The 16,509-nt window shown below is 61.5% G+C and overlaps 1 protein-coding gene across 6 annotated transcripts in view; it reads right to left on the reverse strand.

Annotated features, from left to right (window-relative positions):
• The window catches only part of HIF3A (hypoxia inducible factor 3 subunit alpha), a 30,175-nt gene extending 16,346 nt beyond the window's left edge, over positions 1 to 13,829 (reverse strand). For 3 of the 6 annotated variants that reach the window (XR_016225448.1, XM_089320527.1, XM_089320526.1), the window contains exons 1-8: positions 12,449 to 12,598; positions 9,067 to 9,257; positions 7,489 to 7,654; positions 5,741 to 5,825; positions 5,271 to 5,383; positions 4,691 to 4,899; positions 3,111 to 3,217; positions 2,792 to 2,939 (exon numbers count right to left, since the gene is read on the reverse strand). Coding sequence is in view for 5 of the 6 variants with exons in the window: in XM_089320527.1 (XP_089176653.1) it covers positions 2,792 to 2,939; positions 3,111 to 3,217; positions 4,691 to 4,899; positions 5,271 to 5,383; positions 5,741 to 5,825; positions 7,489 to 7,654; positions 9,067 to 9,257; positions 12,449 to 12,508 (1,079 nt within the window). In the remaining variant the exon portion in view is untranslated. Of the gene's footprint in view, positions 1 to 2,791; positions 2,940 to 3,110; positions 3,218 to 4,690; positions 4,900 to 5,270; positions 5,384 to 5,740; positions 5,826 to 7,488; positions 7,655 to 9,066; positions 9,258 to 12,448; positions 12,599 to 13,739 lie in introns of those variants that run through there. The other 3 variants (XM_051837401.3, XM_051837400.3, XM_070062063.2) reach the window with 2 other exon arrangements.
• Positions 13,830 to 16,509: the final 2,680 nt, after the last annotated feature.

A 16,509-nucleotide genomic window follows, 5' to 3' on the forward strand; every position in this document is an offset into this window, starting at 1 on the left:
GACCAGCTCCTCGTTTGCATCTCATTTGCATAGCAGCCCACCAAGCAGAACGCAGGTGGGCCTGGTTCTTTTTTTTTTTTTTTTTTTTTTTTTTGACTGGCAGAGTGGACAGTGAGAGAGAGAGACAGAGAGAAAGATCTTCCTTTTGCCGTTGGTTCCCCCTCCAATGGCCGCCACGGCCGGCACACTGCGCTGATCCGATGGCAGGAGCCAGGTACTTATCCTGGTCTCCCATGGGGTGCAGGGCCCAAGCACCTGGGCCATCCTCCACTGCACTCCCTGGCCACAGCAGAGAGCTGGCCTGGAAGAGGGGCAACCGGGACAGAATCCGGCGCCCCGACCGGGACTAGAACCTGGTGTGCCGGCGCCGCAAGGCGGAGGATTAGCCTAGTGAGCCGCGGCGCCGGCCTCCCTCCAGTTCTTTAAGACCACTCCCCACTCTCACTGAACCCTCCCCTGGCCTAAAACATCCTGAGCCTGCAGCCAGACCATGCTAATCCCCCTGAAAAACACACCCCAACAGTCACGTGTGTGCAGAGACACAGGCGCCACAGGCACACCCCTCAGGCAGGGGTGCTCATAGGCTGTGCACACTGGGGCTGGCACACCTGCACATGCCCCACAAGCACTCACTCCAGGAACAGCTCCTGGTCAGGCCATCCTGTGACTCTGCAGCCAGGGGCCTCGGTTCAAATCCCAGCTCTGCCACTAGATCTCTCCAGACCTGTATTTCCCTGTTGAGTCGGGAGGCACAGCACCTCCTCCGCAGATTGTCAGGACTGCGTCGTTGTGTGTGCGATGCCTGCAACGGCCAGGGATGGGGCAGGGCTGGGACGGAAGCTGGGAGCCAGGGCTCCTACGTGAGTGACAGGAACCAGTTCCCTGAGCCATCACCACTGCCTCCAGGGTCTTCACTAGCAGGCAGTGGAGTCAGGAGCCGGAGCCAGGAAGGAAACCTGGCTCCCAAGGCGGGACATGGGCGTCTCCCCAAGGTGGGACATGGGCGTCTTAGTCGGCTGCCTTCTGCTAAGACAGACACCCACCCCTGCTATCACTATTTTTATTTTTACTGAGCAACTACTGTGTCTTGGGCATGGGGAACCCAGCAGAGAACAAGACAAAGCTCCTTTGCCTTCATAGGGAACAAAACCCTGTTGGGGAATTAAAGGGCCTTACCTGAAATATATTATTTGCATGTTAAATGTCTGTAGCTGGCCGGCGCCGCGGCTCACTAGGCTAATCCTCCACCTAGCGGCGCCGGCACACCGGGTTCTAGTCCCGGTCGGGGCGCCGGATTCTGTCCCGGTTGCCCCTCTTCCAGGCCAGCTCTCTGCTGTGGCCCGGGAGTGCAGTGGAGGATGGCCCAGGTGCTTGGGCCCTGCACCCCATGGGAGACCAGGAGAAGCACCTGGCTCCTGCCATCGAATCAGCGTGGTGCGCCGGCCACAGCACGCCAGCCGCGGCGGCCATTGGAGGGTGAACCAACGGCAAAGGAAGACCTTTCTCTCTGTCTCTCTCTCTCACTGTCCACTCTGCCTATCAAAAAAAAAAAACAAAACTGAGTATAAAAAATCAAAAATCGGTCTTTCCTATTGATTACACATGGAAATCATCGTTGGACGTTCTGCATTGTGTGAATTATTACTATTAATTTCACCTTCTTTCTACTTTTTTAACGTGGCTACTGGAAAATCCACACCAGCACCTATGACTGGTGTAAGCCCAGTGTAAGGCAGAGAGAGTGATGAGGATTAAGAGAAAATAAAGCAGCTCGGGGCTCGCAACTTTGAAAAGGGACAAGATAATCACAGGGACACAGGGCACCAGCAGGGGACGACGAGGAGACTTAACCTTCTGTGGGGACGCGGGCAAAGGGTCTTCCGGGAACTGACGTCTGAGCCGAGGCTGGAGAGACAAGTGTGCGTGAGCCGTGAGCCGGGAGGAAGCAGAGGAGGGGAGAGAGAAGGGCACGCTGGGCATGGGAGGCAGTGTGTGCAAAGGCATGGCAGTTTGGTGAGTGAGTGAGAGGCGAGGGAGGCAGAAGTCCCCGGGAGAGCCCTGTTAACCCGTTAACTGCCTCAGGTTTTCTCCAAAGGAGACCAGGGAGTGGCAGAAGGGCTGTGAGTGGCACGGAAGCGAAAGGTGTGTGTCGATTCGTGTTCCGGAACACTCCCCAGCTCTAGGGAAAGCCCCGAGGCCGTCTCCTGCACCCCTGTTTTCTACGAAAACCCCGAGACAGGGAACGGGGTAGGGGCAGCTTATGATCTCACCATTACACACCTGTCCCAGAAGGACTGATGCTAAGACAAAGCAAACTCACAGGACCAAAGAAACACCCAGATGTTGCAAGGGAATGCAGCAACCAGAACGCCACAGTCTCTCGCTGCCGATGGGAACGCCAAGTGCACAGCCGGTTTCCAGCCGGCGGCCCCCTCCCGAGCGTTTGCCCCCAGAAATGAAATCTACAAACCCGTGACCCCCTGACTGGTAAATGCGTGTGTTCCGTGTGGGTGCCATGGACACGCACCACGGCATGGCCGCGCCTTCAGTACATCACGACACGCAGGGGCCAGATGCCGCGTGATTTTCTGTATTTGACATTCTGGGAAGGGCAGGCCCAGTGGCTGCGGGGCCTCAGGCTGGCGACAGGAATGAGACTGGGCGCAAGAGCTCCTCCGTATGCGTGCACAGCTGTGTGTGCATCCACGTGGCCACAGATGTTCCACGTATGTGTACAATGCACGCCTGCTCACACATGCACGCCTGGCACACACACACACACGCAGCTCACCTGATCAGGAAGTGGACGCAGACGATACTCTCGGCCTGGGGGCCCCGGCCCCCGGACACCACCGTGGCCTGGGTCTGGGTCCACAGGTAGCCACCGCTCCGGGCCAGGAAGCGATACTGCCCCGTAACTGCCTGGCCCTTACTCAGCACTGGGGAGGGAGCAGGCAGGGGCCAGGGTCAGGGCCAGGGAGAGGGCTCCGGGGCCAAGGGATGGGCAGGAGGGGGACTGGAGGGAGGAGCAGGGGGGGCTTGGGGAGCAGGGAGCTGGTGCTGAGTGCGGCGGGGAGTGCTCCGGGGCCTCGGGGACAGGGGACACGTACAGGTGTGGATGCTCTTGCTGACAGCGTCTGAGTCCAGCGCGTGGATGTACTCGTAGGCGGAGCAGCCAATCAGGTCATCGGGGCTGTAGCCGGCCACCTCTGCGATCCTGAGGGTGGGTGCAGCAGGGCCTGGTTAGGGTGCGGGTGGCCGAGGCGGGTGAGGGCTGGGCCGGGGAGACAGGCAGGAGGAGCGGCAGGGTTGCAACAGAGAAAGGGAAAGTGTGAGAAGCAGGAAAAGTGGAGCCACAGGGCGGCCCCGGCATCAGGGTCCCGGTCCCCGAGGTGGGGAGATGATCCCAGGGTGTCTCGAGGGGCCCCGGGGAGTCGCGGAGGGCTTGGAAGAGGAGGCAGGAGGGCTGGAGCCGGGAAGTACCGTGGGGACGCACGGACGGATGGATGGGACAGGGAGGACAGACAGGCAGGGAGGAGCGCTGTGCTCCGAAGACGAGGGAGCCCAGGCCTTGACTTCAGCCCCGGGGGCTCCTGCTACCTTCTGGTCTCCGGATGGGATCGGCGAGCTGGCGCATCTGAGCTGTTGGGAGCCCCTGTGTGTGTGGTGCTGGGTTACAGCCGGACAACAAGAAACTAAGCAAGAGCAGGGCGGGAGCCAGATGGGGCGGGGGGAGGGGGGAGGGGAAAGGCAAAGAAAAGGAAGAAAAAAGGAGAAAACAAAAGAAACGGGGCCAGAAGGGAAGAAAAAAGAGAAGAAATAGAAGACAGTAACCATGATGATGATGTGTGTGCCCGGCAGTGCACCGAGTGCCCGGCCGTACCACGCTCTGCACAGGACACACGGGGACACAGACAGGTGCAGTCCGCTGGCCAAGGCCACATGGCCAGGATTTAAGCCCAAGCCGTGTGAACCCAGATGCTCCAGGAGGGGGGAGGGAGGGAAGGGAGGGAGTGAGTGAGGGAGAGCATTCATAACGCCACTTTGAGTGCTTCCTGTGTGCTGAGCACAGACTAACTGGCTTTACAGGAGTTCACTCAGTCGGGGCTGGCGTTGTGGCACAGTGGGGTAAGCCACCTGCTGCGATGCCAGCATCCCGTATGAGCAGTGGTTCAAATCCCGCCTGCTCTAGTTCTGATCCAGCTGCCGGCTAATGCAACTGGGAAAGCAGCAGAAGGTGGCTCAAGTCCTTGGGTCCCTGCCAACCACATGGAAGAAGCTCCTGGCTCCTGGCTTCAGCTTGGCGCATCCCTGGCTCTTGTGGCCACTTGGGGGAGTAAACCAGCGGATGGAAGATCTCTCTCTGTGTCTCTCTCCCTCTCTCTCTGTAACTCTGCCTTTCAAATAAGTAAATTTTTTTTAATGAATTGACTCATTTAAGAAAAGCAAGAGAAAGAGAGTGAGATACTAAAAAGATTCAGAGGGAGACATACAAACACACACATACACACACATACGGAGGGAAAATCAAAGACAAAAGAATGCCTAGGAATTATAGACAGACAGGAAGAGACAGACTGATGTACTGGGGAGGCACGGAGACAGGACAGAGAGAAAGGACCGGTGCTGGGAAGGCAGGGGAGGGAACACAGCCTGGGCACTTGGGCGGCTGGGATGGGGCCCTGCCCACCTCTCGTCGCAGTAAGTGAACTTCATGTCCAGGCTGTGGCGGCTGAGGAAGGACCCCCGGCCCAGCGGGGGCTCCAGGCTGCTGGGGTGGGGGATGGCTTCGCAGATGAGCACCAGGCATTGCAGGGGAGGCTCCGCACGGGGACTCCCGGCCGGGGAAGTCTGAGCAGGAGGCCTGTAGGCCCGCATGTGTCCGGAGCAGTGCAGCACCTGGGGGCCGGGGAGGGGCAGGCAGGATGCATCTGGAACCCGGCCCGCCCGTGGGCCTGGGAGACGTCTCCGCGGGCCCCGCGGGGAGTGGAGGACTCCAGACTCACTCAGAGCTTAGAGGACCCCCAGATTCCAGGCTGCAAACTCAAGGGGCTGAGGACCCCCAGCTCCAGGTACCCGGAAACCCACCTCAGGATTCCAAGGACCCCAACTGCAGGCCCGCCAACCTCCCAGATGCCCGAAGGACCCCCCCCCCCAGACGGGGCCTGGGAGACCCTAGGAGACTCCAATCACTCCCTGTGGGATCCTTAGGGGCTCCCGCCCAGCCCCAGCAGGCCCCAGGGCCCCGCCCCCTCGCAGGCCCCGCCCACCTTCCAGGTGGCCGCCTTGAGGTTGAGGGTGCGCCCGCGGCTGGTCAGGGTGCTCTTCATGCGCAAGGAGAAGCTCCGCTCCGTCGGGGCCTCTGGCTTCTTCCTGGACAGGCCTGGGGACGGACAAGGTCAAGGCCGGACAGCTGCAGTGAGCCCAGAGCTCCCCAGCTAATGTCTTTGGGCTCCTCCCCCAAACTGGGACCTGGCACCAGAGAGGGCAATGGGGGGAGGGCATGGCCTCTCAGACCCCCCCGGGGTGGAGCTGGGGGTCCTCTTAGGTCCCTCCGGGTTAGGGCAGGGCCAAGAGTCCCCTCAGACCCACCCCCCGGGCGGGGCGGGGCCATGGGTCCCCTCAGCCTCCTTTCCGGGATAGGCGGGACCATGGGGGGGGTCTCCTCAGACCCGCCCCCCGGGGCGGGGCCACGCCCCTCTTTTCTGTTGCACCGGAAAGGCCTGGAGTGGGCACTCACTCGGCGGGGGGGTCAGGGCGTCCTGCAGCTCCTCTTGGTCGCAGGGGTGGACAAAGTCAAAGATGCTGTGACCAATGAGCTCCAGCTGCGAGGCAGGGGGCGGGGCGGGCGGCGAATTGGAGAGGAGCCTCTGCCCCAGCCCTCCCTCCACTCCTCGGCACCCCTGCCCCGGCTCAGGAGCCTAGGGTACCGCACCAGGCTCCCCCTCCTCCATTCATTCCCTGCGCAAGCATTTCTCCATCATCTACTACTCCCCAGGCCCTCTGCACAGACTCTAGCCTTACGGTGCTGACCGGCTACAGTGCGTGTGTGGAGCAAAGACAACAAGCAAGCAAAACAAGGTAAAAACACGATACAGGGACCCAGCAGGTACCCCAGGCCCGTGACACCAGCTCCACTTCCAGTCCAGCTCCCTGCCAATGCACCTGGGAAAGCAGCAGAAGATGGCCCAAGTGCTTGGGCCCCTGCACCCATGTGGGAGACTCGGATGGAGTTCCAGGCTCCTGACTTCTGCCTGGCCCGCCCTGGCTCTTGAGGGCATTTGGAGAATGAATCAGTGGATGGAAGACCTCTGTGTGTCTGTCAGTCTGTCTACCTCTCTCTGTAACTCTGCCTTTCAAACAAATAAATGAATCTTAAAAATCAAGAGGGATGGCCTTGCAGCTCCCTGGAGGAAGACTATTCTATTTTTTTCTTTTTCTTTTTTTTTTTTTTTTTTTGACAGGCAGAGTGGATAGTGAGAGAGAGAGAGAGAGAGAGAGGAAGGTCTTCCTTTGCCGTTGGTTCACCCTCCAATGGCCGCTGCGGCCGGCGCACCATGCTGATCCGAAGGCAGGAGCCAGGTGCTTCTCCTGGTCTCCCATGGGGTGCAGGGCCCAAGCACTTGGGCCATCCTCCACTGCACTCCCGGGCCACAGCAGAGAGCTGGCCTGGAAGAGGGGCAACCGGGACAGAATCCGGCGCCCCGACCGGGACTAGAACCCGGTGTGCCGGCGCCGCTAGGTGGAGGATTAGCCTAGTGAGCCGCAGCACCGGCCCTAGAAAGAACTTTCTAAAATGCGGATCTTGGGGGCAGGCACTATGTGATGCCGGCATCCCTACCAGAGCGCCGTTCAAGTCCCAGCTGCTAACGCCCCCGGAAAGCAGAGGATGGTGGCCCAAGTCCTTGGGAGACCCAGGTGGAGCTCCAGGCTCCTGACTTTGGCCTGCACCAGCCCTGGCCGCTGCAGCCATTTGAAGAGTGAACCAGCAGAAGGAAAATCTCTCTTTCTCTTACTCTGCCTTCCAATCAGATCAACAAGTTTTTAAAAAATAAAATGTAAATCTTCAAATGTAAATCTGGTTCTACCTCCCGGCTTCTCCTCTGCTCACACTCTCTCCCCGGCTCCCCGGGAAATAAGTTTCTGGATTTGACCCCGTGCTGCCTCGTCCGTGTCGATGTGTAGCTTTTCTCTGCTCCTCCGCACCCTGTGCCCAGCCAGGATGAACGTCTTCATGTTCCCAAAGTGTTCTGCCGTGAGCGTTCCGATCATCACTGGTCCCACCCACTCCCGATTCCCCTTTGGCTAAAGTCCTTTGGCTTTCGGCTCAGATGTCCTCTCCTCCAGGAAGCCCTCCATCCCCTCTCCCAGGCTGGGTCAGGTGCCCGCCTCCTGGGGGGCTCCCACCGCCACCCAGGCTGTCCCATCCCAGTCCCACTGTCCAGGGCTGAGCCTGTCGCGGTCCCCACTGCAGGCAGCCCCTCTCACCTGGCTGAGGCCCAGGTGTTTGCTGACGTTCTCTGACAGGTAAGCCATGTCCCCCTGGGCGGTGAGCACCATGACGAAGCCCTCCAGGGCCTTCAGGTAGCAGGCGTCCAGCGGCTCTCTCTCTGCTCCCGCCTGGTTCCACTCCCCTGGCGCGGGGGGCAGAGCACTGCCGTCACTCGTGGGTGCACCCTGGCTAGCCTCCCTCTGCCTGTCCTCGATCTGAGGGACTTCCAGGGAACCCAGGGGAGCAGGCTGGAGTCCCACGAGGGAGAGGACAGGGCCACCACACATTGCAATTAGGACAGAATCCGAAGGGGTGGAAATCCCAAGGGTCAAGACTCTAAGGGGCCAAAGCTAAGGATGAACGGGAATTCTGGGCGGGGAGTAGCTATCCAGAGTCCCTGCAGGGCAGAATGTTCTAGAATTCTAAAGAATGCACAGACTTGGCCGGCACCACGGCTCAATAGGCTAATCTTCCACCTAGCGGCGCTGGCACACCGGGTTCTAGCCCCGGTCGGGGCGCCAGATTCTGTCCCGGTTGCCCCTCTTCCAGGCCAGCCCTCTGCTGTGGCCAGGGAGTGCAGTGGAGGATGGCCCAAGTGCTTGGGCCCTGCACCCCATGGGAGACCAGGAGAAGCACCTGGCTCCTGCCTTCGGATCAGCTCGGTGCGTTTTCACCATTGGAGGGTGAACCAACAGCAAAAGGAAGACCTTTCTCTCTCTCTCTCTCTCTCTCTCTCTCTCTCTCTCTCTCACTGTCCACTCTGTCTGTCAAAAACAAAAAAAAAAAAAACAAAAACAAACAAACAAACAAAAAAAAAAAACACCACAGACTTCTAAAGAAGCAGGGGCACCAGGGGACAGGATCCCAAGGGGCCCAAGCTTCCCAGAGAAGTAAGATTCTATGGGGCAGTGCAGCCTAATGGGCAGAGCCTGCCAGAGGATGACTCTACTTCTCCAATAATATAATATTTTCAGGGTGCCAGGATTCCAAAATGCAACACAGCAGGCTAGGCTACGACGCCGGCATCCCCTGTAGCTGCGCAATCTGACTAGAGTCCAGGCTGCTCCACTTCTGATCCAGATCCCTGCTAACGCGCCCGAGAAAGCAGCAGAGGAGGGTGGCCCAAGTGTTCGGGCCCCTGCACCCTCATGAGAGACCCGGATGAAGCTCCTGGCTGCAGCCTGGCCCAGCCCTGGCCATTGTGGCCATTTGGGGGGAGTGAACCAGCCCATAGAAGAGCTCTCTCTCTCTCTCTATCCTTCTCCCTTTCAAATAAATATATATTAAAAATTTTTAAAAATGTTAATTGAGTGAGGGAGCGGCGGGGCCTCCAGCTCTTGGGGCGCCCGGGCTTTATAAGGGCACAGCCAGGAGGCGGGGGGTCTCTCAAATGATAGACTTCCAAGGGGCGGGACTTCCAAGAGCACCGGGCTCTGGTTGGCCTGGAAAGTGGCCTCCAGGGGGCGGGGCTGTGAGGGACAGACAGCACCGGGAGGCGGGGTCTCCGTGGACTGCAGCTTCCCGAGGGCGGGGCGGGGCAGCGCGGGGACGGGAATGCCCGCGGCCGGACTCACCTGCGGCGCAGAGGCGGTGCATGCGCAGGTAGCTGATGGTCAGGCGCATGATGGAGGCCTTGTCCAGGTGCGCGCTGACGCCGCGCGCGAAGGGCAGCGTGTGCGCCAGCTGGTACAGCACCTCGGTCTCCTGGCTGCGCCGGCTGCGGGCCGCATCCCGGGACTTCTCCTTGCGCAACTCCGTGCTCGACCTGCGGGCGTGGGCAGCGTTCAGGGGTGGCGTCCCCGAAGGGCAAAGCGGTGGACGCTAGGCGCACGTCGGGCACAGACCCCAGGGGCCCGGGCTCGCAGAGGGCAGAGCAGGCGCCGTGCAGGCCCCGCCGTGCGTCCCCGGGGCTCTCTGAAGCCCCTCCTAGCCCCGAGTTTTACCTGTCCCCGTGCCCGCCCATGCTGCCGTCCCCAGCGCCTCACTGCTCGCTCGCTCGCTCTCTCTCCAGGCGTGCCCACGGCCGCGCTGTCCCCTCCCTGACTTATCTTCAGCTTCTTTCCCAGGCTAGGGGCGCCTAGGGGACCATGGGGCCTCCTGCTAGGAGGGGGCCGGCTGAGCTGGCGGGGGCGGGGTGGGGGCAGAGGCGGGAGGCAGCAGGAAGGTGCCTGCAGCCTCCAGGGTCCCCTGCCCTTCAGCCTCCCGGAACTAGGAGTGAAGATCTCAAAGTGTCGGGACCCACCAGCAGGGGCCAGGGGGCGTCCTGTCCAGCCCCTCGCCTCTCGCTGTGCGCTTTAAGCACCTTGCACTACCTGCATTCTGACGGCGGCAGGCAGTGCTGGGAGTGGAAGAATGACATCATCTTGGAATGACATCATCTTGTCAGAAATACCTGCCACTTCCCCAGCCTTGTCTGTCCCTGCAGTGCCAATGCCAAGTGCACACCTGACGTTGACCGCTGAAAGCTCAGACAACCCTGGGAAGACGTTAAGGGTATCATCATCCCCTTTGCAAACGAGACTGCTGAGGGGCAGAGAGGCCGGGGTGGACACAGGTCTGCCTGCACTCTTAGGTTTCCTCTTTGTGGCCTTGGGTTCATGGCCAGGTTTTGGGAAACCTCCCTTCCTCGCCGGGTCTGTCCGAAGCTAAAGCCTCCATACTTTCCCCCCAAAATCGTTTTATTTGAGAAAAAGAAGTCTTCCTACCCACTGGTTCACTCCCCAAGTGCCCAGGAACTCAGAATGAAATCCAGGTGTCCCACCTGGTGGCCAGGGCTTGGCTACTTGAACCCTCACCTGCTGCCTCCCAGGGTGCCCATTAGCCGGAAGCTGCAATCAGGGAGTGGAGCCGGGACTTGAACCCCTGGCTCTCAGATATGGGCTGCAGGTGTCCGGCTTGGAGTCTAAACCACTGTGTTAAATGCTTGCCTTTTCTTTTTGAATCAAAACTTGTAAGGTCTATGACATCCAGTACAGCGTGCAGTCTTACCTGTGTTGCAACATTGACAAAAACCGTTACTAATAAATAGGCGGCTGTCACTTGCTAGCCTTGACTGTGGGGTCGTCTTTTCTCCGCTGTCTCCCCTGTGATCCACCCCAGGGAGGCAGGCCCTTCCTAAATTCAGGGGAGCAGAGGCCACCTCTGGGGTGGCATCAACCCCACCCCCTGGGCAGGAGAGGTGGTGGGGGGAGGAGTTTCCTGTCCAACTACAGAGAGAAAAAATAGCGCTGGGGACAAGAGGGTGGGCCGGGAGAAGGGGCCCGGCCTGGGTGGAGGGCTGGAGGGGGTGAGATGGGGGGGCCCAGCCCCCTCCCGCCGGCCTGGAGGACATTCCGTCCTGTTCTGTCCCAGCCCTGTTTGTCTTCCTGCCCAGAGGGTGGGGGTGGGCGGGCCTGGCGGAGCAGGGGCCCAGACCGAGGGAAGAGGGAGTGGGAAGAGGAACGGGGGTGGGGCCGGCGCCACCCCAGGCAGCTGGACTCTGTAACTCTCTCTCCGGGGCAGGGCTGCTACTTCCAGAGAGGGGGCCAGCTGGTGGCAGGAGAGGGACCCCCTCCTCCCAGCTGGGGGCCTGTTCTCGAGACGATGAGATGGGAAGCGTGCTGGGAGCTAGCTGCTCTGGTTCGGGGTCCCAGCTGCCCACTCCGTTGCCTTCGCACAAGTTGCATACCCGCCCGAGCCCGGTCACCTCCAAGGGTTGTTTGGAGGAGGAAGATGACTCCATGGAGGCCAAGGGCTTAGAACACAGAGGCTGGCAACCGGCTGGTGCAATGGAAGGGTTAAAGTTGGGGTTCTCCCCTTGTCCAGGTCAGGGATGGTGAGCTGCGGCTGAGGACCCCCGGGGCACCAGAGTGTCCCGGACAGGTGCAGCGCACCTGTTAGGGCCGTCCCCGTGTCCCTGTGTTCCGAGGAAGCGGGACCAGGTGGCGACAGCATAGCTGGCCTGCTCCCCCATAGAACTCTGACTTGAATATTGGGTGGCCCCCTCCCCGCCCCCCATCTGGTTCCCCCACTGGCTCCTTCGCTTGATCTGGGGTCGGGGAGGGGGAGATAGGACCCCTCTTTTTCAGGATATGAAACGGGGCCTCAGAGAGGTAGTCACGGGCACAAGGCCTCACAGCCAGGAAGCGGCTGAGCTGCGATTTGCTCTCCCGGACCCTGGGGCCTGCGCTGTTAACTGCCGTGCTGTGGTGGGGGCCCCCGCCTGCCTCTGCCTAGTGGCCTCAGCGCCTCCTTCTCCCTTCTCTCCACCCCCCCCACCAGCCTCCAGATCTCCCCAGCTGGCCCCATGCCCAGCCCTGGTCCAGCCCCTTGGCACTCTGCCCAGCTGGAGACGTGCAGCTGGAACCTTGCCACCCTTCCTCCGTGTTCTAGCCCAGAACAGAGGGCGGGGCCGGGAGGCCCCAGGGTGAGGCTTGGGGAAGGGGGGCTAGGGCCTGGCGCCCCTCCAACCAGGAGGGCGAGAAGCCCACCTCTTCCTTGCCCCAAAGCACTTGCCCCAGAGAGCAAAGGGAAGCTGGAAGTGGGAGCCCCTGCCCACATGTTTGGGGCTGCTCTGGCCTCCTCGCTCCTGGTGCTCAGCTGGGAAGTGGGGGTCTTGGAAAAAGTGTAGAGGATCTGGGGGCTTGGGGAGCTCAGGGTGTGTCTTGGCAGGGACCCCCCCTTAGCCCCACCCGGAGGTGGCCCGAGGAACCAGAAGCAGGGTTTGGGTTTGAGAAGGGACTTGGGGTGCGGATCCAAGGGAGTCTCTGTGACCTTGACTTTGCTTCTCCCAAGGACATGGTGGGTTGGTGGGGGCCTGTCCCCACAGCCCTCTTTTCCGGAATTCTCTGCCTTGGGTGGGCTCAGGGCAGTGTGTCCATCACGCACTGCCCAAGAACTCCCTCGCCCCGGGGTGAGGTGGCTGCGGGCCTGAGCTGGGGAATGGGATGGGGGCAAAGGGGCCCGGGGCCCACTCACCATCTCCCAGGCCCCCTCGGGCCCAGGTCCCATCCTGGGGTGCAGGAGCGGACGGAGCATGGCCAGGATCCGGGTGCGAGTTATGAGCCGCGGCGCGCGGCAGTGGGATGACACCACAGGAAAGGGCTGGCCTTGGGTGGTGAGGGGGGAGCACCCCGGCTCAGCCAGAAGCTCCCCACCCAGCCAGGAGGGGGTGCTGCGAGGGGCGGGGCCGGGGCTGGCCCAGCAGAGGTGGGCTGGAGTTCCCTGGTGGGCTCAGAGCCAGGGATTGGAATAGAATGGGTGAGGGGGAGGCGGGCTGGGGGGTAAAAACAGGGGTGTGTGGAGGGATCCAATCAGACCGGCGAAGCCAGGGAGGAGGGAAGAGGGTGAGGCTTTCAGGATGTCTCAGATTGGACAGGGAAAACCGAGAACCCAAGATGCTTCCTAGGGTCCCAAGGCCAGGCAGGTATCCCTGGCAGTGGTCCCAGAGCTTGGGTTCTCTGGATGCCCACAGAGCTGCACCTGCTGAGAGGTGAACCCCTCTGGCCAGGAGGAGCCCAGCTGAGAATCGCAGCCTGGGGTGCGGAGGAGGTGGGGTGCGCTCCCATCCCCATTTGCAGGGTCAAGGCCACGGCAACCCTCCCCCCACCAAGAGAAAGTGGGGTTGGGGCCCTGCTGTCTCAGCATCAGGGCCTGGCGGTGGTGGAGGGGTGACAGAAGGGGCCAGGCTTTGGGAAGTGGCTCCAGCTTCCCCTGGCTGTTCTGGAACCGGGTCCCTTTCCAAAGGACATACCAAAGTGCCCAGCAGGGGACACCCTCTGCCCACTTCCAGGAGAACCCAGGGTTTGGGAAGCACCTCAGGAAAGGGTCTCTTTCCTCCAGATCCCGCGGGCTCAGTGCTCACCCCCACGGGGCTCCCTATACCTGGGAGAGCACCCCGCACCCCCCAGGATCGCAAGGGTCTGGTGTCGATGACCCATCCCAACTCTAGGGGCTCCGAGGCCGGTGCGGTCCATGGCAGGAGAGAGACGGCGCCCCTCCAGTTCTGTCGGAGCGCGAGCTGCACCCAGAGCCAGGCCGGGGTGCGAACCCGGGGTAACAGGAAATCGGGGGTCAAGACCCCGAAGCGAGAGGGGCGGGGCAGCCAGGGCTTCAGGGGTAGCCTCTTCGGCGGCAGCGGGGCGCCCCCGCACCGCGCCCCGGGACGTCCTTGGTTCGCCGCCGCGCGCCGCCCCACACCCCTCAGCTCAGGGGTCCCCAGAAGGGGAGCCCGCCGATCCCCATCATGCCTGCCCCTGAACCCCAGTACCTTGCGCGCTGCAGCCCCAGCGCCATGGCTCGCCCGTCGCCGCTCCGGAGCCCTCGGCGGCGGCCCCTAGCCCCCTCCCCTGGCCCCGCGAGCCCCCTCCCCAGCTCCGCCCCCGCCGCCTCATTGGTTGCGCGGCGCCCGGCCCGCGGCTCTGAATGGGCGGCGCCTCTGTCACTCTGGGGGGCGGAGGCGCGACTGGAGGCGACTTGGAGTCCCCCGGGTGGGGGGGGGCGCCGGGCGGGACACACCCCCAGCCACGCCCCTCGCCGCGGACTTCCTCGCCCGTGTCGCCCGCCCCCTCCGGCCCGGTCTCAGAAGTTGCAGTGCTAGGCCTTCCCGAAACCCACCCACTTCGCCCTGCTCTCCGGCCTCCAGCCTCCTGCTCTGTCACCCTCCACTGCCCGCCCCAGGGCGCGCCCCTCGACCCCCACGTCCCCAGCCCCGCCTCCTGTGCTCCCTCTGCCTTTGCCCTTGAGATCCCCACCCCCGTTCCACGCGCCCTCGCCCCGGGGGGCCCCCACCCCTCCCTCTCGGTCCCCAGCCCATCCCCCACCTCGCCCCTCTCTTCCCGGCCGGGTGCCCTCTGCAGCCGCCCCCCGCACCCCCCGCAGGCCTCCACCTCCACGCCACCCTGAGCTCTCTGTTTCCTTTAAAAAAAAATATTTTATTTGAAAGGCAGAGTTACAGAGGAGGAAGGGAAGGAGAGAGAAAGAGAGAGAGAGAGAGAGAGATCTTCCATCTGCTGGTTCACTCTCCAAATGGTCGCAAGTTGGGCCAAGCTGAAGCCAGGGGCCTGCAGCTCTGCCCAGGTCTGGCACGTGGGTGGCAGGGGCCCGAGCACCTGGGGCATCCTTCAGGACGGCTGGGAGTCCAAAAGCCCCACCACAACCCCCGCCTTGTTCCTATAATCCCCCGTTCAGGTTTCCATGGACGAACACTGAAACTCCTGTCAACTAAACATGTTTAATCCAAAGAGCAGGGGAGAGGCTCAGGCCTCCCAGGATTCTTGACAGCATTGGCTGGAAAGGGACTGGAGTGTGTGGGGGCGGGGCCAGTGCTGATGGACAGCCTGGGGACCAGTATTCCGGATGCACTTTGGGAGGGAAGAGATTCCCCGGCAGAAGTGGTTCTGCCCATCGTGCTACGTTCCAGGCAAGTCCCGGCTCCGGGCCTTTGCTCTTGCTGTCGCCTTAGCTTGGAGTGCTCCAGCCCGGCCCCCCAAAACTCATAGTGCACACTGGGTCCCCCCAGCATCCCACTGAGGTCTCATGCATCAGTGCTTTCTGTCTCTCCGACCACTGTGGGTGAGCTGACCTCACGTGGTGACGCTCACACATCTGCAAGCTGGCTCCGCTGGGGTGGCAGAGAGCCGGGAGCTGAAGCCTGATCCTTGGCCTGATGCTGCCTGCAGGGGGCCTCGCTTGGCGCTGTGGCTGGAGCACCCACCTGCGTGTTCCGGGCGGCTGCTTGGGCTTCCTCCTGTCATGGTGGCTGGGTCCCAAGGGCAGCTGGGAGGAGAAAGAGGGAGAGACAGGAGGGGAGGGAGCGAACAGGGAGAAAACACATCTTTCAGTCCAGCCTTGGATTGAAAGTCCAGCGACTTGCACCCGTTCTTTTTCTTTCTTTCTTTTTTTTTTTTAAAGATTTGTTTTATTTATTTGAAAGAGTTAGAGCCAGAGCGAGAGAGGTCTTCCATCTGCTGGTTCACTTGCCAAATGGCTGCAACGGCCAGAGCTGCACCGATCCAAAGCTGGGAGCCAGAACCTTCCCCCAGGTCTCCCACGTGGGTGCAGGGGCCCAAGGACTTGGGCCATCTTCCACTGTTTCCCAGGCCACAGCAGAGAGCTGGATTGGAAGTAGAGCAGCCGGGACTCGAACCGGCACCCATATGGGATGCCGGCACTGCAGGTGGGGTTTTATGTTCTTAAATATTTATCTAAAAGGAGAGGGAAACAGCCCAGCCTTGGCCTCTGGATGATAGCGCCAGCTCCCACAGGGAGGGCGGGTGGCCTCTGTGCAGTGCTGCTTGGATACGCCCTGGGGGCTCGGCCTGTGAGCCCCACCAGGCAGGCGGAGCCGCATTCGGCGCTGCTGGGTGTCGGGGAACAAGTGCTTTTCTGTATCGGTGGGGAAACAGAGTTCAGCCACAAAACCCCAGAACCGTGCGCCCCCCACCCCCCATCTTTTAAAGGTCCTGGTTCCTGGTTCCTTGTACAGAGGCTGTGGTCTGTTGGTTTGATGTCTTCTGCTTGTGCTCGGCGCACCAGCGCCCCCTGGAGGAGAGGCCCTGGGTTGCCTCCGAGAGGCCAAGAGGTTCTCTCTCCAGAGCCCTGCGCCATCGGCCCCTCCTGCACCTGCCTCGCTCAGACCTCAGCAGCCGGGGCCATCCTGAGCCGAGCCCGTGTTAGGTCGCTGTCACTGTCGGGGACATCCTGTCGTCCTGGACAGCCGGCTGCTTTTATTCAATCCAATTTCAGGATGTCTCTTAGAAAGGAAAACAGACGTTTGGGGGTTGTCTTAGGAGCCTTTGCTCTCAACTCTGGATTCCTCAGTGGCAGGAGGGCGTGACCCCGGGTGTCGGGAGGGGACCGCACCCCAGCGCTGGCCTCCCGCAGGGACTCTCGGCTCTGATCAGCTACAGGTGCACGGCCTGCCAGCCACAGGATCTGAAAGGGAAGGTCTCTCGGCGGATTCACTCGGTGGCAAAACACAACCCGAGCGCTTACCCACGTCCCAGCCTGGGAAAGTCGGCTCCTGACCCCAGCTTCCT

Source organism: Oryctolagus cuniculus, chromosome 18 (genome assembly GCF_051225735.1).
Source record: "Oryctolagus cuniculus isolate XC-2025 breed Fujian yellow rabbit chromosome 18, ASM5122573v1, whole genome shotgun sequence".
Taxonomy (NCBI): Eukaryota; Metazoa; Chordata; class Mammalia; order Lagomorpha; family Leporidae; genus Oryctolagus; species Oryctolagus cuniculus.